This window comes from Leptodactylus fuscus, chromosome 3 (assembly GCF_031893055.1).
Source record: "Leptodactylus fuscus isolate aLepFus1 chromosome 3, aLepFus1.hap2, whole genome shotgun sequence".
Taxonomy (NCBI): Eukaryota; Metazoa; Chordata; class Amphibia; order Anura; family Leptodactylidae; genus Leptodactylus; species Leptodactylus fuscus.
In genome coordinates, this window is record NC_134267.1 from 47,826,292 (window position 1) to 47,848,858 (window position 22,567).

At 44.5% G+C, this 22,567-nt stretch overlaps 1 protein-coding gene across 1 annotated transcript in view; it reads left to right on the forward strand.

Moving 5' to 3' along the window:
* Positions 1-20,896, forward strand: part of LOC142198473 (uncharacterized) — a 36,041-nt gene extending 15,145 nt beyond the window's left edge. Inside the window, exons 2-5 of the mRNA XM_075269508.1 lie at positions 2,987-3,038; positions 15,122-15,275; positions 16,481-16,647; positions 16,724-20,896. Of these exons, the coding sequence (XP_075125609.1) occupies positions 3,036-3,038; positions 15,122-15,275; positions 16,481-16,647; positions 16,724-20,896 (4,497 nt within the window). The 5' untranslated portion in view covers positions 2,987-3,035. The remainder of the gene's footprint in view (positions 1-2,986; positions 3,039-15,121; positions 15,276-16,480; positions 16,648-16,723) is intronic.
* The last annotated feature ends 1,671 nt before the right edge of the window (positions 20,897-22,567 follow it).

Genomic DNA, 22,567 nt, shown 5'->3' on the forward strand with positions numbered 1-22,567 from the left:
AGTACAAGGGGGAAGGAACAAGGGCTGGATGTGGATCAAGAGTTGGAGGTATAGCAAGGCACTAACAGTAGGAGTTCCAAAAACAGCATCAAAGTTGTCCTGATGGTTCTGAATAGGAGCTGTCAGAAGTTCCATTTGACGGATTTCACATCTAGATTGCAGTTCCCTTTCTGAAGGTGCTGACCTCTGCTTCCAATGACTTGCAATAAAACACTTGGTGGCCGCAAAAAAAGATGAAAAATCACCCTGGAGGATTACCATTTATCCAGCCCCCAGGGAGTAACGTTAAGGTGTAGGATAACTGTGTCCATCAGGAAGTCTAAAGACAATACCGATCTCAAAAGACTCCTGTACATGTGCCAATATGGATGGATGAACGGGAAGTCTCACAAAATGTGACAGAGCGTGTTCCTAGACTTATAGCACCTCCAACACAAGGCCAGGACTGGGATTTATTGAATCTAAGGGAGCCTGCACACGGAGCTTACACTCTGCTCATTCTGTACATAAAACTCATTCAGAGTGAGCGGCGTAAAAAACAGATCCCATTGACTTGAATGGGTGCCAGCATATGCGCAATACCCATTGAAATCAACGAGAGGCTTTTTTACCTATTGCTTTCAATGTGATATGCGCGTATCACATTGTAAGCAATAGATAAAAACGCCTCCCATTGATTTCAATGGAGAGCACACGTATGCCGGCACCCATTCAAGTCAATGGGATCTGTTTTTTACGCCATTCACTCTGAACAAGTTTTACATTCAGAATGAGCGAGCGTAAACTCTGTGTGCAGGCTCCCTAATACAACTGGTACCAACAGTAAAAAAGTTTGTACTGGTTCTCTTTGATTTTGTTGAAGATAGAAGTCTTTAATGCCCTACTCTATATCTGGGACCATGTAAAACATTTTTTTAATTTTATAAAGTAGTCATACCAATTCCCTACTGGTTTGGGTCCAATGATTCATGATCAATAATGTGGCCTACAGCAATGACGTTCTGACATGGACATGTTGGGATGTCATTGCCAGAGGTCAGGAGATAGAAACAATTGGGATCCAGAAAGCATTGGAACTTCTTTTTAAAGTATAACTAAACTCTTTTTTTCATCACTACATAGTGCAGGTGAAGATAACAAGCTTTGTAATATACATTATATTAGAAAAGTGCTTGTTTCTTATTTGCCTCTTTCTGCCACTGATCAAATCTGAACAGTAGAACTCTATGGAGAGATGAGGGGGAATAAAACGAAACCTCCTCAAACTCAGAGACATCTGCAATATAAAAAGACACCTCTTTTCCCCATATAGCTGGGTTATCAGGAATTGTTATCCAATTTTTATCTGATAGGAAAAAGCTGTATAAAGCTCCATATCTGTGTCTTTCTCCTTCTTCTACTCCCCCTGCCCTCTCCATAGATTCCACTGTCAAATGATCTGTTTCAAGTCAATCAGATAAGGAGATATAGGAAAAAAAAGGACACAGGCATTTTTATTTAGTGAAGTGTATTGCAAACTTTGTTCCCTTCACCTGCAAAATGGCGTACTAGTCTGTAAGAGAGTCTGTAGCCATCAAAATCACTTCTAAATCACTTATGTGCCATTGTAGGGAAGGTTTATGGCGTTTGTGAACAAATCTTTGTCTCAAAGTGAGAAAGTCAACGATTCCATATGCAAATAAGCTGTTCAGTGAACCCAGGATGGAGCAATATGATTTAGGTAGACAAAGGACCAGTCAATATTAGGAGGTGCCATGAGGCGGAGACCAGGTACAATAATGGGAGCTCCGGCAAGTGTGGCCACAGCCCTGGTGCAACGAATAGCTAATTTGCACATCAAATAAAAGCTCATGATCTCCAGATAAGACTGCAATAAAAGAAGGCAGAGAAGGTACTGTATGTTCACTAGTCCACTAACCTACTTCCCCTACAACAGTATACGGGGGTGTTCACACTTGTGCCCGTGTCCGCCCGCCAGGTCTGCATCCTAATCCCCGGAAAAAACTGCATAGGGGAAGGCTTCCCAGTGGTCAGTTTTAAAACCCATTTATTTGAATGGGTTTTTAAAGCAAACCAACGGTGTTCATATGCAGCCACTCGAGAGGAAACCGTTTTTTTTGGACAGACACAAAGTCCTGCATGTCCGATGGGCGGGCGGGAGGACACGGGCGCAAGTGTGAATGTCCCCTAAGTAGCTTAAGAGCACTTTTGGTTGTGGTAGACTTCCTTTCACAAGTGGTTTACTTAGTATATTAGTGGTTATGAAAGTGCTAAATATTTACATGACTTTAATTGCATTCTCATTTTTGATATTCGCATAGTTTTTGTTCTATTCTATTCTATTGTATTTTATATTAAGAGTGTTGTCCGGGGGTTAAGATTAGCTTACTTGACCCAGCAATAGGCTCTTCATGATAGACCCAAAGATTCTGTCCTGGGTCCAACGCCCAGGTCTCATCATACGCACTAGTATTCCAACCACTGGGTCACTCTTCCCCTTCCTTCATTCCCAGATTTCACAGGTACCTGAGCTATAGGGACTGACTTTAATATAGTGCAGGCCAGAACCCCTGGGTCTATTACCAAGATTCTGCCGCTGTAGTCACATAAGCTAATCTCACCTCCCTGGACAACCCCTTTAAACCAACTCAAAGGGATTGACTCTAATGGTAAGTCAGTTTGTCTTCGGCACAACATCTACAGCCTGTTATGGTATCAGAACGTGATTCTCATGGACAATCTTCTGGTATACTAGTACGCCAGGCTGACTCTGCTCTTATGTCCATTACCACTATAGAAACATTAGCCAAATGAATCCTGGCGTATATAAGTCCTCAAATAGCTTGAACCTACTTTCTACATTTGCAGATCTAAATCTCTAGGGGTTAAATATAACATAGATACATACTGTAAGTGTTATTGCATTATATCATGGTGACAATATCTGATCTAAGTTGTTCTAAGGTGTTCATATTTGTTTTTGTAGATATGTAAGAAGATCCAGCATAGTATGAAAGTGTGACATTGTATCCAAAATGGTGAGTATGTAAACTTTGCTTTGTAAATATGAGCCATGATAACCAGTATGTTATGCGGGAAACTTTATTTTTGACACATAACACCCATATCTTTATGATCATATGGGAGAATTTGTTGGTGTAAAACCTGAATGTCAAGTCATGGGAAAAAAAAGTGCATGCTTAATGTTATGTTATATGGTCTGTGTGAAGATTACTGAAGTCAAGGGAGTAGCTATAGAAGGTGCAGAGGTAGTAGTTGCTACCGGGCCCCAGAGTTTAGGGGGCCCAAAACCTCTCTACTCATAAGAAAACACCAATGTTATAGACAGCATAAGTGGGGTCCATGCAGTGGCGTAACTAGGAATGGCAGGGCCCCGTGGCGAACTTTTGACATGACCGACCCCCTCCTCCGCACTCTATTATGTCCCTTAGTAAGCCCTGCACACAGTATTATCCCCCATAGTGGCCCCTTCACACAGTATTATGTCCATTAGTGACCCCTGCACACAGTATTATGTCCATTAGTGACCCCTGCACACAGTATTATCCCCCATAGTGTCCCCTGCACACAGTATTACCCTTGTATTCTTGCAGGGCTGCAAACACTTTACAGTGGTAAACAATCTGACTGTATTATCCTTCAATGCAATGTCTGCTTCACACTCACAGCTTTATGTCAAATCATTTTCATACAGATGTAGCATTTTTTCAAGGAGCTTAACCAATTGTAGTTCAGGATAATTCTGCTACATCTGTATATATTTGCGAATGTTATTAGGGATTCTTTCCATTTACACACTGTATACTTTGGATGTATGACAGCGAGTGATAACAATTTACTATGCTCCTGCTCATTTTTTTGGGGGGGTTGCATTTAGGTTGTTTTCATGCTTTTTGCTCTGCAGCTGATCGATACTGATAACAACATTAGTTCCCATTAGTTTGCATCAGTTTCAGGGTGTGTTTCCATGTTCATGTTTTGCATGTAGTTTTTGAAGTCTAAACCAGGTGTGGATCATAAAAGGAGAACATGGGAAGCTGAAGACACATAATGGCTCCTATTTATTGTGCACCATTTTTAACCACTTATGCACATTGGCACCAAATGAATTTGGCAAAAATACATCTTGTGAACCCAACTAGAGATGAGCGAACAGTGTTCTATCGAACTCATGTTCGATCGGATATTAGGCTGTTCGGCATGTTCGAATCGAATCGAACACCGCGTGGTAAAGTGCGCCATTACTCGATTCCCCTCCCACCTTCCCTGGCGCCTTTTTTGCTCCAATAACAGCGCTGGGTAGGTGGGACAGGAACTACGACACCGGTGACGTTGAAAAAAGTAGGCAAAACCCATTGGCTGCCGAAAACATGTGACCTCTAATTTAAAAGAACAGCGACGCCCAGCTTCGCGTCATTCTGAGCTTGCAATTCACCGAGGACGGAGGTTTCCGTCCAGCTAGCTAGGGCTTAGATTCTGGGTAGGCAGGGACAGGCTAGGATAGGAAGGAGAAGACAACCAACAGCTCTTGTAAGAGCTAAATTCCAGGGAGAAGCTTGTCAGTGTAACGTGGCACTGACGGGCTCAATCGCCGCAACCCAGCTTTCCCAGGATCCTGAATGGAATACACTGTCAGTGTATTCCCGTATACCCGATATATACCCCGATACCTGTTCCAACGGTGTGCCCCCCCACCTTCACCCCAGAAATACCCTGCAAGTCCCCTAGCAATAGAATTGGGGCTATATACACCCACAATTTTTACTACTGGTATACAGTGCCATTGTCTGACTGGGAATTCAAAGAATATATTGGGAATACAAATACCCTCATTTCTTGCTACTGCCATATAGTGCCAGTTTCTGACTGGTAATTCAAAGAATATATTGGGGTTACGTGCACCCACAATTTTTACTACTGGTATACAGTGCCATTGTCTGACTGGGAATTCAAAGAATATATTGGGAATACAAATACCCTCATTTCTTGCTACTGCCATATAGTGCCAGTGTCTGACTGGGAATTCAAAGAATATATTGGGGTTACGTGCACCCACAATTTTTACTACTGGTATACAGTGCCATTGTCTGACTGGGAATTCAAAGAGTATATTGGGAATACAAATACCCTCATTTCTTGCTACTGCCATATAGTGCCAGTTTCTGACTGGGAATTCAAAGAATATATTGGGGTTACGTGCACCCACAATTTTTACTACTGGTATACAGTGCCATTGTCTGACTGGGAATTCAAAGAATATATTGGGGTTATAAATACCCTCATTTCTTGCTACTGCCATATAGTGCCAGTTTCTGACTGGGAATTCAAAGAATATATTGGGGTTACGTGCACCCACAATTTTTACTACTGGTATACAGTGCCATTGTCTGACTGGGAATTCAAAGAGTATATTGGGAATACAAATACCCTCATTTCTTGCTACTGCCATATAGTGCCAGTTTCTGACTGGGAATTCAAAGAATATATTGGGGTTACGTGCACCCACAATTTTTACTACTGGTATACAGTGCCATTGTCTGACTGGGAATTCAAAGAGTATATTGGGAATACAAATACCCTCATTTCTTGCTACTGCCATATAGTGCCAGTTTCTGACTGGGAATTCAAAGAATATATTGGGGTTACGTGCACCCACAATTTTTACTACTGGTATACAGTGCCATTGTCTGACTGGGAATTCAAAGAATATATTGGGGTTATAAATACCCTCATTTCTTGCTACTGCCATATAGTGCCAGTTTCTGACTGGGAATTCAAAGAATATATTGGGGTTACGTGCACCCACAATTTTTACTACTGGTATACAGTGCCATTGTCTGACTGGGAATTCAAAGAATATATTGGGGTTATAAATACCCTCATTTCTTGCTACTGCCATATAGTGCCAGTTTCTGACTGGGAATTCAAAGAATATATTGGGGTTACGTGCACCCACAATTTTTACTACTGGTATACAGTGCCATTGTCTGACTGGGAATTCAAAGAATATATTGGGGTTATAAATACCCTCATTTCTTGCTACTGCCATATAGTGCCAGTTTCTGACTGGTAATTCAAAGAATATATTGGGGTTACGTGCACCCACAATTTTTACTACTGGTATACAGTGCCATTGTCTGACTGGGAATTCAAAGAGTATATTGGGAATACAAATACCCTCATTTCTTGCTACTGCCATATAGTGCCAGTGTCTGACTGGGAATTCAAAGAATATATTGGGGTTACGTGCACCCACAATTTTTACTACTGGTATACAGTGCCATTGTCTGACTGGGAATTCAAAGAGTATATTGGGAATACAAATACCCTCATTTCTTGCTACTGCCATATAGTGCCAGTTTCTGACTGGGAATTCAAAGAATATATTGGGGTTACGTGCACCCACAATTTTTACTACTGGTATACAGTGCCATTGTCTGACTGGGAATTCAAAGAGTATATTGGGAATACAAATACCCTCATTTCTTGCTACTGCCATATAGTGCCAGTGTCTGACTGGGAATTCAAAGAATATATTGGGGTTACGTGCACCCACAATTTTTACTACTGGTATACAGTGCCAATTTCTAACTAGGAATTCAAAATGCGCAAGGCTCCCGGAAAGGGACGTGGACGAGGCCGTGGGCGAGGTCGGGGGAATGGTTCTGGGGAGCAAGGTAGCAGTGAAGCCACAGGGCGTCCCGTGCCTACTCCTGTGGGGCAGCAAGCATTGCGCCACTCCACAGTGCCAGGGTTGCTTGCCACATTAACTAAACTGCAGGGTACAAACCTTAGTAGGCCCGAGAACCAGGAACAGGTCTTGCAATGGCTGTCAGAGAACGCTTACAGCACATTGTCCAGCAGCCAGTCAGACTCTGCCTCCTCTCCTCCTATTACCCAACAGTCTTGTCTTCCTTCCTCCCAAAATTCCGAAGCTTTACAGAACAATAACCCAAACTGTCCCTGCTCCCCAGAGCTGTTCTCCGCTCCTTTCATTGTCCCTCAACCTGCCTCTCCACGTCACGATTCCACGAACCTAACAGAGGAGCATCTGTATCCAGATGCTCAAACACTAGAGTCTCCTCCATCTCCGTTCGATTTGGTGGTGGATGACCAGCAACCCACCCTCATCGACGATGATGTGACGCAGTTGCCGTCAGGGCATCCAGTTGACCGGCGCATTGTGCGGGAGGAGGAGATGAGACAGGAGTTGGAAGAGGAAGTGGTGGATGATGAGGACACTGACCCGACCTGGACAGGGGGGATGTCAAGCGGGGAAAGTAGTGTGGATGTTGAGGCAGGTGCAGCACCAAAAAGGGTAGCTAGAGGCAGAGGCAGAGGTCAGCAGCTTAGGCGAAGCCAGGCCACACCCGGAATCTCCCAAGATGTTCCAGTTCGTACCCAGCCCCGAAAAACTCCCACCTCGAGGGCACGTTTCTCGAAGGTGTGGAGTTTTTTCAAGGAATGCGCCGAGGACAGATATAGTGTTGTCTGCACAATTTGCCTCTCGAAATTGATTAGGGGCTCTGAGAAGAGCAACCTGTCCACCACTTCAATGCGCCGTCATTTGGAATCCAAGCACTGGAATCAGTGGCAGGCAGCAACGGCAGGACAAAGGCCGACTGCCGTTCACGCCACTGCCACTGCCTCTGCCTCTGCCTCTGCCACTGCCACTGCTGACTGCTGGCGATGCACTCCAGAGGACGAGCCAGGACACCACTTCATCTGCCTCCGCCACTTTGTTGACTTCTACCTCATCCTCCCCTGGTCCTGTCTTATCTCCTTCTCCTGCACCATCAAAGGCACCATCAGGCGTTTCTTTACAACAACCCACCATCTCTCAGACATTGGAGCGGCGGCAGAAATACACTGCTAACCACCCACACGCGCAAGCCTTGAACGCCAACATCGCTAAACTGCTGGCCCAGGAGATGTTGGCGTTCCGGCTTGTTGAAACTCCCGCCTTCCTGGACCTGATGGCAACTGCGGCACCTCGCTATGCCGTCCCTAGCCGTCACTACTTCTCCCGGTGTGCCGTCCCCGCCTTGCACCAGCACGTGTCACTCAACATCAGGCGGGCCCTTAGTTCCGCGCTTTGCACAAAGGTCCACTTGACCACCGACGCGTGGACAAGTGCATGCGGACAGGGACGCTACATTTCACTGACGGCACACTGGGTGAATGTAGTTGAGGCTGGGACTGCTTCCCAAACTGGCCCGGTGTACCTCGTCTCCCCGCCTAACATTCCTGGCAGGGACACGAGAAGAACACCCCCCTCCTCCTCCTCCTCCTCTACCGCCTCCTCCTCCGCCACCGCCTCCTCCTCCGCCACCGCCTCCTCCTCCGCTGTTAGATTGACCCCAGCTACGAGTTGGAAACGTTGCAGCACTGGCGTTGGTAGACGTCAGCAGGCTGTGCTGAAGCTGATCAGCTTGGGGGACAGACAGCACACTGCCTCCGAGGTGAGGGATGCCCTCCTCGATGAGACGGCAATATGGTTTGAGCCGCTGCACCTGGGCCCAGGCATGGTCGTTTGTGATAACGGCCGGAACCTGGTAGCAGCTCTGGAGCTTGCCGGACTCCAACATGTTCCATGCCTGGCCCACGTCTTCAACCTAGTGGTGCAACGTTTCCTAAAGAGCTACCCCAATGTTCCAGAGCTACTGGTGAAAGTGCGGCGCATGTGCGCCCACTTTCGCAAGTCGACAGTAGCCGCTGCTAGCTTAAAATCTCTCCAGCAACGCCTGCATGTGCCACAACACCGGCTTTTGTGCGACGTCCCCACACGCTGGAACTCAACGTTTCAGATGTTGAATAGAGTGGTTGAGCAGCAGAGACCTTTGATGGAATACCAGCTACAAAACCCTAGGGTGCCACAAAGTCAGCTGCCTCAGTTTCACATCCATGAGTGGCCATGGATGAGAGACCTTTGTGACATCCTACGGGTCTTTGAGGAGTCCACAAGGAGGGTGAGCTCTGAGGATGCGATGGTGAGCCTTACAATCCCGCTCTTGTGTGTTCTGAGAGAATCCCTGATTGACATCAGGGATAACTCAGATCACACAGAGGAGTTAGGGATAGCATCCGATCCGTCACAGCTGGAGAGTAGGTCCACACATCTGTCCGCTTCACTGCGTTTAATGGAGGAGGAGGAGGAGGAGGAGGAGGAAGAAGAGTTGTCCGATGATGTGATGGTGATACAGGAGGCTTCCGGGCAACTTCGAATCGTCCCATTGTTGCAGCGCGGATGGGTAGACATGGAGGATGAGGAGGAAATGGAGATTGAACTTTCCGGTGGGGCCAGAGGAGTCATGCCAACTAACACTGTGGCAGACATGGCTGAGTTCATGTTGGGGTGCTTTACAACCGACAAGCGTATTGTCAAAATCATGGAGGACAACCAGTACTGGATCTTTGCTATCCTTGACCCCCGGTATAAAAACAACATCTCGTCTTTTATTCCGGTAGAGGGGAGGGCCAATCGCATCAATGCTTGCCACAGGCAATTGGTGCAGAATATGATGGAGATGTTTCCAGCATGTGACGTTGGCGGCAGGGAGGGCAGTTCCTCCAGTAGGCAACCAAGTTCTCACCGGTCCACACAAACGAGGGGCACACTGTCTAAGGTCTGGGACACCTTGATGGCACCCCCTCGCCAAAGTGCCGCCACGGAGGGTCCTAGTGTCACCAGGCGTGAGAAGTATAGGCGCATGTTGCGGGAATACCTTTCCGACCACAGCCCTGTCCTCTCCGACCCCTCTGCGCCCTACACGTATTGGGTGTCGAAGTTGGACCTGTGGCTTGAACTTGCCCTATATGCCTTGGAGGTGCTGTCCTGTCCTGCCGCCAGCGTCCTATCTGAGAGGGTGTTCAGTGCAGCCGGTGGCATCATCACTGACAAGCGCACCCGTCTGTCAGCTGAGAGTGCCGACCGGCTCACTTTGATAAAAATGAACCACCACTGGGTAGAGCCGTCATTTTTGTGCCCACCTGTGTAAAGCACCCCAACATGAAACTCCATGTCTGTACTCAACCTCTCCAATTCCTCCGCATCCTCATACTCATCCACCATAAGCGTTGCACAATTCTGCTAATACTAGGCTCCCTCCACCCTGATTTCCCCCAACTCTGCTGGTTAGAGGCTCCCTCCACCATGAATTTGCCCAAACTGGGCTGTTTAGAGGCTCCCTCCACCATGAATTGGTCCAAACTGGGTTTTTTAGAGGCTCCCTCCACCATGAATTTGCCCAAACTGGGCTGTTTAGAGGCTCCCTCCACCATGAATTGGTCCAAACTGGGCTGGTTAGAGGCTCCCTCCACCATGAATTTCCCAAAACTTGGCTGTTTAGAGGCTCCCTCCACCATGAATTTGCCCAAACTGGGCTGTTTAGAGGCTCCCTCCACCATTAATTGGTCCAAACTGGGCTGGTTAGAGGCTCCCTCCACCATGAATTTGCCCAAACTGGGGTGGTTAGAGGCTCCCTCCACCATTAATTGGTCCAAACTGGGCTGGTTAGAGGCTCCCTCCACCATGAATTTCCCAAAACTTGGCTGTTTAGAGGCTCCCTCCACCATTAATTGGTCCAAACTGGGCTGGTTAGAGGCTCCCTCCACCATGAATTTGCCCAAACTGGGCTGTTTAGAGGCTCCCTCCACCATTAATTGGTCCAAACTGGGCTGGTTAGAGGCTCCCTCCACCATGAATTTGCCCAAACTGGGCTGTTTAGAGGCTCCCTCCACCATGAATTGGTCCAAACTGGGGTGGTTAGAGGCTCCCTCCACCATGAATTGGTCCAAACTGGGGTGGTTAGAGGCTCCCTCCACCATTAATTGGTCCAAACTGGGCTGGTTAGAGGCTCCCTCCACAATTAATTGGTCCAAACTGGGCTAATTAGAGGCTCCCTCCACCATGAATTGGTCCAAACTGGGTTTTTTAGAGGCTCCCTCCACCATGAATTTGCCCAAACTGGGCTGTTTAGAGGCTCCCTCCACCATGAATTGGTCCAAACTGGGCTGGTTAGAGGCTCCCTCCACCATGAATTGGTCCAAACTGGGGTGGTTAGAGGCTCCCTCCACCATTAATTGGTCCAAACTGGGCTGGTTAGAGGCTCCCTCCACCATTAATTGGTCCAAACTGGGCTGGTTAGAGGCTCCCTCCACCATGAATTTGCCCAAACTGGGGTGGTTAGAGGCTCCCTCCACCATTAATTGGTCCAAACTGGGCTGGTTAGAGGCTCCCTCCACAATTAATTGGTCCAAACTGGGCTAATTAGAGGCTCCCTCCACCATGAATTGGTCCAAACTGGGTTTTTTAGAGGCTCCCTCCACCATGAATTTGCCCAAACTGGGCTGTTTAGAGGCTCCCTCCACCATGAATTGGTCCAAACTGGGCTGGTTAGAGGCTCCCTCCACCATGAATTTCCCAAAACTTGGCTGTTTAGAGGCTCCCTCCACCATTAATTGGTCCAAACTGGGCTGGTTAGAGGCTCCCTCCACCATTAATTGGTCCAAACTGGGCTGGTTAGAGGCTCCCTCCACCATTAATTGGTCCAAACTGGGCTGGTTAGAGGCTCCCTCCACCATGAATTTCCCAAAACTTGGCTGTTTAGAGGCTCCCTCCACCATTAATTGGTCCAAACTGGGCTGGTTAGAGGCTCCCTCCACCATGAATTTGCCCAAACTGGGCTGTTTAGAGGCTCCCTCCACCATGAATTGGTCCAAACTGGGTTTTTTAGAGGCTCCCTCCACCATTAATTGGTCCAAACTGGGCTGGTTAGAGGCTCCCTCCACAATTAATTGGTCCAAACTGGGCTAATTAGAGGCTCCCTCCACCATGAATTGGTCCAAACTGGGTTTTTTAGAGGCTCCCTCCACCATGAATTTGCCCAAACTGGGCTGTTTAGAGGCTCCCTCCACCATGAATTGGTCCAAACTGGGCTGGTTAGAGGCTCCCTCCACCATGAATTGGTCCAAACTGGGGTGGTTAGAGGCTCCCTCCACCATTAATTGGTCCAAACTGGGCTGGTTAGAGGCTCCCTCCACCATTAATTGGTCCAAACTGGGCTGGTTAGAGGCTCCCTCCACCATGAATTTGCCCAAACTGGGGTGGTTAGAGGCTCCCTCCACCATTAATTGGTCCAAACTGGGCTGGTTAGAGGCTCCCTCCACAATTAATTGGTCCAAACTGGGCTAATTAGAGGCTCCCTCCACCATGAATTGGTCCAAACTGGGTTTTTTAGAGGCTCCCTCCACCATGAATTTGCCCAAACTGGGCTGTTTAGAGGCTCCCTCCACCATGAATTGGTCCAAACTGGGCTGGTTAGAGGCTCCCTCCACCATGAATTTCCCAAAACTTGGCTGTTTAGAGGCTCCCTCCACCATGAATTTGCCCAAACTGGGCTGTTTAGAGGCTCCCTCCACCATTAATTGGTCCAAACTGGGCTGGTTAGAGGCTCCCTCCACCATGAATTTGCCCAAACTGGGGTGGTTAGAGGCTCCCTCCACCATTAATTGGTCCAAACTGGGCTGGTTAGAGGCTCCCTCCACCATGAATTTCCCAAAACTTGGCTGTTTAGAGGCTCCCTCCACCATTAATTGGTCCAAACTGGGCTGGTTAGAGGCTCCCTCCACCATGAATTTGCCCAAACTGGGCTGTTTAGAGGCTCCCTCCACCATTAATTGGTCCAAACTGGGCTGGTTAGAGGCTCCCTCCACCATGAATTTGCCCAAACTGGGCTGTTTAGAGGCTCCCTCCACCATGAATTGGTCCAAACTGGGGTGGTTAGAGGCTCCCTCCACCATGAATTGGTCCAAACTGGGGTGGTTAGAGGCTCCCTCCACCATTAATTGGTCCAAACTGGGCTGGTTAGAGGCTCCCTCCACAATTAATTGGTCCAAACTGGGCTAATTAGAGGCTCCCTCCACCATGAATTGGTCCAAACTGGGTTTTTTAGAGGCTCCCTCCACCATTAATTGGTCCAAACTGGGCTGGTTAGAGGCTCCCTCCACAATTAATTGGTCCAAACTGGGCTAATTAGAGGCTCCCTCCACCATGAATTGGTCCAAACTGGGTTTTTTAGAGGCTCCCTCCACCATGAATTTGCCCAAACTGGGCTGTTTAGAGGCTCCCTCCACCATTAATTGGTCCAAACTTGGCTGTTTAGAGGCTCCCTCCACCATGAATTTGCCCAAACTGGGCTGTTTAGAGGCTCCCTCCACCATTAATTGGTCCAAACTGGGCTGGTTAGAGGCTCCCTCCACCATGAATTTGCCCAAACTGGGGTGGTTAGAGGCTCCCTCCACCATTAATTGGTCCAAACTGGGCTGGTTAGAGGCTCCCTCCACCATTAATTGGTCCAAACTGGGCTGGTTAGAGGCTCCCTCCACCATGAATTTGCCCAAACTGGGCTGTTTAGAGGCTCCCTCCACCATGAATTGGTCCAAACTGGGCTGGTTAGAGGCTCCCTCCACCATGAATTTCCCAAAACTTGGCTGTTTAGAGGCTCCCTCCACCATTAATTGGTCCAAACTGGGCTGGTTAGAGGCTCCCTCCACCATGAATTGGTCCAAACTGGGGTTTTTAGAGGCTCCCTCCACCATGAATTGGTCCAAACTGGGGTTTTTAGAGTCTCCCTCCACCATGAATTGGTCCAAACTGGGGTTTTTAGAGTCTCCCTACACCATGAATTGGTCCAAACTGGGGTTTTTAGAGGCTCCCTCCACCATGAATTTGCCCAAACTCTGCTGGTTAGAGGCTCAATCCACCCTGATTTTCAAAACAAATGTTGGTGCCAACCTCAACTTACTACAAGGGCCAAATTCACTGCTGGTGACAAGCTCTCCTCACTGCAAGTGCCAAATACACATGTTTCAAGGTGTTTTCCTACTGTCAGAGAGGTGGTATTGAGTGTGTAAAGTGTGTAGTTGTTAGGCTGTGATGTTGGGGTAATAGAGGGTCTTTGGTGTGTTAGATGCCCCCAGACATGCTTCCCCTGCTGTCCCAGTGTCATTCCAGAGGTGTTGGCATCATTTCCTGGGGTGTCATAGTGGACTTGGTGACCCTCCAGACACGGATTTGGGTTTCCCCCTTAACGAGTATCTGTTCCCCATAGACTATAATGGGGTTCGAAACCCGTTCGAACACACGAACATTGAGCGGCTGTTCGAATCGAATTTCGAACCTCGAACATTTTAGTGTTCGCTCATCTCTAAACCCAACCTTAAAAAACCTGAGCTTCAATCTGTATAAAACCATGGATATTAGAGATGAGTGAACACTGTTCTGATCAGCCGATCCGAACAGCACGCACCCATAGAAATGAATGGAAGCACCTGGCACGTACACTTTGCTGGCGGCCGGTCGCCGTGCCAGGTGCTTCCATTCATTTCTATAGGTGCGTGCTGTTCGGATTGGCTGATTAGAACAGTGTTCGCTCATCTCTAATGGATATGTATAGTACGCTTCAGTGTGTGCACATCTAATATATCACAAGATTTTAATTGTCATATCTTATGCCTCGTTCACATCTGCATTTGGTAATCTGTTCGGGGAGTCTGCATGGGGACCCCCCAAACGGGCAACTGAACACACTGACAATCGGTGTGCAGTGAAAGCACACGGACCCTATAGACTATAATGGGGTCCGTGTGCTTTCCGCGTGCTGCCTGCACCAATCTTGTGGACATGAAAGTAGATCACAAAGTACTTTTCTGTCCGCATGTTGCGTGCGGAGAGCACACGGACCCTATTATAGTCTATGGGGTCGTGTGCTTGCCAGTGCGTTTGGTATATCGTTCAGGGGGTCCCCGTGCGGACTCCCCCAAACGTATTACCAAACACAGATATGACCAAGGCAGAAGAGATGACAGTTAAAATCTTGTGATATATTAGACGTGCAGACACTGGTGGATGGACTTTTACTAACACTTAGCAGTTATGACACGTATTAGCGCTACCATATTAGTAGGTTATCCTAAACCATAAAAAGTTTGTGCTAAATACCATAAACTTTCTATAAGGTATAATAAACCTTCCTGTGTCCATATAAATGCTATACAGTGTTATACACACATAGGCTATATTCTTTTTTTCTTCTTTCAGAGTTACTTGTTAGAAAACAATAGTAAGGTGCTCCGCACCGGACGCCCAGGAAGCATTTCTGATCTCTTGACCTTGGATGAGGAAAATGGAAGTGTCGTTGTTGCTGGAATTAGACGTAATGACCCTGCAGCTAGTGGTCTGGGACTGAAAGAAGGTAGGGAAATTTCTATATTTCTTCTTTGCAAGTATTTTTGGCAGACCAAGAAACCGTATATGATCATCAATTCTATACAAACTATAGGGGTTAAATTAAAGAAAATAAAAAACAACTACTGCAATGAAACATTTGACAATTACAAGGTCCTGACACCAAGTTCTATCTGTAAACTTATCTTAAACATGAAGGAGATTATCATAAGCAGTTAGTCCTTCTGTGTCGTTCTCCCAGCTACTTACAAGACCTTTACTACTTACAATTTCCAATTTCTAGAACATTTTTCTTACAGTGAAGCTGTAAAATACTTTATGTATTCAATTTTTTCGTTTAGTTTTTTTAAGCAATTCCAGGTAGTCATTGATGTAAATGCAAAATATGCTATTGCTGATACTGTCAGTAATATCTAGTACCTGTACCCATGTCTATTTCATGTTTCCACAAAACACTGCAGAGCTTGTAACACTGTATACCTGCCAGGACTGCTGCTGGTAACACTTGGGAAAGTGATGATTAATCGGAGGTCACATGGTAGTTCTCAATTGTATCTGCAGGCAGCAGGGAGACACCTCTTGTTTGCACAGCAATACATGCTAGTAAAGAGAAGTGATATTGTGAAGGAACACACTGTAGGGAGACAACCATTACTGTTAGTTTTCTGTCCCGAAACTGATTTTTCATACTGATGAATTTAGGATAGAACATCAGTGTGTGATCTGTCAGGGTCCGACACCTAAACCCTGTAAAGATTCTCTGTTCTAGCAGCCTCTGATACAGGAAACTGCTAGTAGATGGGGAATGTGTGGACGAGGCTCCTGCATCGCTTTTATTACTTGAATAGGAACTGAATGCTTCCCATCTACTGGTAGCTTACGACACCCAGAGGCTGCTAGAACAGCCGATCTGTTTGGGGTCCAAGTGTTGGACCCTGACAGATCACATACTCAGGGTGCAGTGAGTCTGCACAAGTTGGCCGATGCCAAACACTCAGCCAAATTTGTAATATTCTGTTCCACAAAGGATTGCAAGTTGATGTGGAAGGACAATATACATTATATATGTTGAACCAACATGAACCAGTATCAGTTGAGGGGGTTCTTGCTTCATTGCAAGTCTTATCTAGAAGAAGCTTAATTTATATTATTAGCAATATAAACAGATTTATCCCACTCATGTGTTAATCCATCTTTTCTACTTCCTTTCAGGAGATGAGCTTCTTGGAGCCACCATATATTTTGACAACCTACACAAAGCAGAAGTGCTTAATATCTTGAAAGCTGCAGAACCCTACAGAACTAGTGTCCAGCTACATACGAAAAATGAACCCATGATCCCTCAAGTCAGTCCCTACTCTCTAAGGACAGATAATGTGGTGAGTAGGTCTTCACTGGTTAGTTATACTAAACTAATTCTACAAGAATGAAACTGACAACAAATTTTATTTTTAGGCTATGAGTACTTCAGCATACGATGAAATCTTCAACAGCAAGATTCGTAGATATCTTAAGGGTTCGGTCTCTATGCAGGATTTGTCCAAACCAGGCCCTAGAGAAGGGCAATATAAATCATCAATGCCAGACAACAAAATGAATGCGTTTGGGTCATCCGCTCAGATATCTGATATTCCATATCCTGAATTCAATACTCCAAACGTACATGGGCAAATGAATGACGTACAGATCAAAGCACCAAAAATCAATATTAAAGGTTCACCAGTTAAAGGCAGTCTTCCAGATTATCAAATGCCCTCTGTTCATGTCTCAGGGCCAAAAATAAATGCCCCTGATGTAGACATGGATTTAAAAGCACCTTCATTTAATATGTCACAAAGACAGAACGGTTTTCAAGATGTTGATGTGAATCTAAAAGCGCCAAACGTGAAGGTTCCTAATATAGAGGTCGATGGTAACGCAAATTTACCAGAAATGGATCTCAAATCACCAAGTATTTCGGGTAAAGTGAATACTCCTGATGTAAACATTACTCCTGCAAACATAAAAGGACCAAAGTTTAAAGCTCCATCAATGAATCTTTTCAATTCTAAAAAGTCTGATCAAGATGGAGATTTTAATTTGCCCAAAGTATCAGGATCTCTTAAAGGACCTGAACTTGATGCTAATCTCCCAAGTGTCCAAGGCCCTGACATGAATGTGAGTCTCCCTACAGCAGATATAAGAGGCCCAAAACTCAGAAGTCCACAGGTAGATGTTAACCTTCCACAGTTCAAAGGTCCACAAATGAATGTGAACCTTCCCCAAAGTAGCATAGAAACTCCAAAAATCAAGGGACCAGATCTTAATGTAGATCTCCCTAAAATGGATATGAAAATGGGAAAGTTGCCAGATGTCAGCATTGATGTCCCTAAACCAGACATTAACGTTCCAAAGCTGAAAGGTGGAGAAGTCAGAGCTCCAGACATGAACATTGATTTTCCTAAAGCAAATGTCAAAATTCCCAAATTCGGTGGCCTAGATGTTAATGCAGATATCCCTGATGTCAATATAAATGGCCCTAATCTCAAAGGACCGGAAATGAATGTGGACCTACCAAAGGGTAATATTAAGGGCCCCAAATTTCCTAATATGAAGGTCGATATACCAAAACCTAACATAAACTTACCAAAGATGAAAGGCCCAGAATTTAATGTTGATCTTCCAAATGCAGATTTGCAATTGCCAAAGGTCAAAAGCCCAGATGTTAACATCGACCTTCCTAAAGCTGATATCAAAGCACCAAAACTTAAAGGTCCAGATGTTGACATCAATCTTCCTAATGCTTCTATGAAAATTCCCGATGCAGATCTTCAAATGCCAAAAATCAGGGGATCAGAGAATATCAATCTTCCTAAAGCTGATATCAAAGTTCCAAAAATGAAAGGTCCAGAAATAAACATAGACGCCCCGAATGCAGATTTAAACTTTGGTAAGCTTCATGGTCCAGATGTGAATGTGAATCTACCCAGTGCTGATATAAAACCTCCAAAAATGAAAATTCCAGATGTAAATCTCGATTACCCCAAATTAGACATGCAGGTGTCCAAACCTAAATCCCCCGGTATAAATATCAACGCTCCCAAAGTAGATTTAAATCTTCCACAATTAAAGGGTCCAGAAATGAATGTGGACCTTCCCAAAGCAGACATGAAACTGAAGACTCCAGATATTAATGCTAACCTTCCTAAATTAGATGTAACAACTCCTGACCTAAATGTTGACATGCCTAAAGGCGGAATAAAATTGCCAACGATAAAGACCCCAGATGTTAACCTTGATGTTCCCAAAGCAGAAACAAAATCAAAATTTAAGATGCCAACTTTCAACTTATTTAGCAGCAAAAAAGTACCTGATGCTGAGTTAAGTTTGAAAACCCCACAGATCAAAACGGGAACTATGAATGCAGATCTAAAGGGCCCCAGTCTTGATGTAAATGCCCCTAATGTAAATGTGTCAGTTCCAAAAATAAAGGGAGATTTGTCAGGTCCAGATGCCAATATTGACCTTCCAGAAGCAGACATAAAGGGACCCAAATTTAAGATGCCCACTTTCAATCTTAAGGGCCCTGAGGCCAAATCACCCTCACTTGAAATGTCTGGGCCAAACATTCAGACTCCTAATGTTGGTCTTGATGCATCATTGTCTGGTCCTAAAGTAGATTTAAACGCTCCACAAGTAAACCTAAAAGGACCCGACGCAGAGCTAAATGCTCCAAAGTTTAAAAAACCCACATTTAATTTCCCTTCCTTTCAAATGAAGAGTCCAAATATAAAAACACCTGATTTAAAATTGGACGGATCATTAGAGGGTCCAAAGGTAGATATTAATGCACCTGATATTGATGTTAAAGCCCCAGATGCAAAAATAAATGGTCCTAAGTTGAAATTGCCTTCAATGCAAATGTCTGGTCCTAAAATAGACACCCCTGATTTGGACGTTGATGGGTCCATTAAACCTCCACAAGTTGATCTAAATGCTCCCAACATCAGTGTAAAAGGTCCAGATGCACAGGTGAAAACCCCCACATTCAAAATGCCAAATATTAAAATGTCAGGTCCAAATGTACAAACACCTGACGTAAATCTTGGCGGTTCCTTAAGTACACCAAAAGTAGGTTTGGATGTTGATGGGTCACTAAAGACTCCAAATGTGGACATAAAAGCACCAAAAATTGATGCAAAAGTCCCAGAGATGCAAGTAAAAGCTCCAAAATTTAAAATGCCTTCATACCAAGGTCCAAGTGTTCAGACACCAAATTTAGAGGCCAGTGGCTCTGTAAATTTACCAAAAATGGATGTAAATGTTCCCCAACTTGATGTGAAAGGACCAGATGTGCAAATGAAAGACCCAAAATTTAAAATGCCTTCTTTACAAATGAAAGGTCCAAGTTGGAATACTCCAGATGCCCAAGTAGATGGGTCCTTCCAGTCTCCTCAAGTAGACATAAATGCTCCTCAAGTAAATTTGAGAGGAAAAGAGGCAAAAATGAACCAACCCAAATTTAAAATGCCCACATTTAATACGTCAGGCGGTAATATTGATTCACACATTGAAACCAAAGAATCTAAATTTAGGTTTCCAACTTTGCGTATATTTCACCCTAAAAATATTCCAGATGTTAATTTAGGCCATGAGTCTAATGGTCCATCCGTTCCAAACTTACACGGGAGTGCAACTTTGCCAAACATGAACGTTACTGCCCCAAATGTCAATCTTAAATCATCTGATAAGAAGATGACTATGCCGAAATTTAAGATGCCAACATTTGGAAAATCTAAAGCAGAAGACCTTGACTTCAAAATGAAAAAACCTGAAGCCTCTTTGCCAGATGCTAGTGTTCAACTGAAAACTCCAGAGGTTAATGCAAGCTTACCAAGTGCCAACATCAAACCTCCAAAATTTAAGGGGCAAGATGCTGATTTCAAAGTTAGAGTACCAGAACTGGAAAGAGATGTTTCTATACCAAATGTTCAAGCAAAAGCACCAAAAATTAGTCTGGAAGGCCCAGAAGGAAATATTGCATTGCCTTCTGCTAGAATATCAGGCCCTAAATTTGACATACCTGATAGTCAAATAAAAGTACCTGGTGTAGAGATACCTTCAGCACAAATCAAGGGACCCCGATTCAACACAGGTTCACCATCGGCCAACATCAAAGGACCAAGAATTAAAACCCCAGAGGTGCCAGATATGAGTATGTCTGCTCCGAGGTTGGAAAGTGATGGACTAGATCATCTGGATATAGATGTCGATCTTCCGTCTGCACGAATGAGTGATCCAAAGTGGAAAAAACCATTCTCAGGTCAAACAGAAGGACCAGGGATCGATATTGACATTCCACAAGTAAGAGGTAACGTTAATGCCTCACCACCTAAGCTGCAAATGTACCAAAATGATGACGCCTCTTTTGATATAAATTTGCCTTCTGTACAAATGAATGCTCCGAAGTGGAAAAAGCCTTTTCAGGGTTATACAGAGGAACCAGGAGATGACATAAATGTTAGAGTGCCTCCGGCTGACATTGACGTAGACCTTAACTCGCCAAGGACAAGGGACATTTCTCAATCAAAGTTCTCTTCTTTTTTCTCCGAAACTACCTTCTCATTACCCGATGTTGGCTTTGATTAATAGTTTTATGGCCAGATGAAGAAAACCATTAAAAAAAAACAAAAAAAACCCCATAAAATGGCAGAAAAGACCAAATACAAATATGTTTGTAATATCTTAGGTGAGCAAATCTAGGGACAAAACCAAACGTGTATATAGTTCAACGATATAGCCCAAAAAATCTAGTTTTAATTTCCAAAAATATTACAATTTGAGGTTTCGCTACCTTTCTAAAAGTCATATAGTGGGACATTTGGGAACTGTATTTATAGAGATATAAATGGAGCGAACGTTATAATCGATTTTATCACGTGGGGATCATTTTGTATGAATAATTGTACAGATATTTTATTTTACCAAATCCATGTCTTAAGTATACGAATAGTAATATAGATATTTCTGATATTTAATGGGCTGGAGTGCAGTTAGGGAAAATGGTGTATTATTTTTATGGAAACGGCGCCATCCTTATCCATGGGTTGTGTCTAGTATTGTGACATTGAGTTCTAATACCGGGCCAAGCCTATGGACTCAAGACCATGCTGTTTCTACCCAGTAAGGAGTATATAGCGTACATTTACTTTGACATTATACCCACCCTCAACCAACCAGATCCCGTTCCCCAGGCCCCACACCCCTCGAATACATGTTAATTACGTTATTAACACGCGGCTAAATGACATATGTATTGGGTCTCACAAGCTCTATGTGTAATATAAAGTATCCCTATGATGTATGTATGATAGATCAGTTCTATTACCTGGGGATAAAGTTTAGTAACATGAGAGATCTTACTTTATATTTCTATACTTTATATCTTTATTTATTAATAGTGTTTATAGGGGAACATCAGAAACCCCCCTAAAAGGGGTCCTTCATTGATATTATGTCATTTCTCTGCTTGTCTAAACCTTCCGAACATATAGTAGTACCACGAAATGTCTCATAAATAGAACATATCTGATTTACCTACCTAGTCCATTGTCTCTGGAATAAATAGGAATAAAATGATCCTAAACCAATAAAGATATGTTAATATATCATGGACATGAGATGCATTACTGTATCTACTATACACTGTCACTAACTAATGTGCAATATGATCACATATGAATGTAATATCTAATGTGTTATATATGTTAATGTTGTATTGTGTTATGTCACGCACATATTTCCTTGGATAAATTTTGCATGTTGCCAACATATATGTGTAAGCATATCAATAATAAGCTATGATATTTTCTTTACACTCTGTCTCAGAATTGTATTGGGGTTGAGCAAACAAATAAAGAATAATAATTGTGATGCAGAGTCTTATTTCGGTTATAAAGTGCTGCATTGAGGATGATGTCCAGTCACAAGCATAAAGGGGGTGGCCAGGAATTTTTTTATGACTTACTTTATGGCTGAGAGCTGTCACTGCAGATCAATCCCCATTGACTTCAATAAGAATCAGCACACGGCATATAGGGAACAGAGCCAACTGCTGCCTGCTCTATGCTGTGTATAGTACGGGTGTTGGACGTGGCCCTGAACATCTGATTCATCTGGGGGCCGTCTAATGTTCAGATATATATATATTTTTTAAATATAGATTGTGAGCCCCACAATGTACTCTTTTCTCTATCAGTATGTCTTTTTTTTGGAACATGGGATGGAAATCCATGCAAACACGGGGAGAACATACAAACT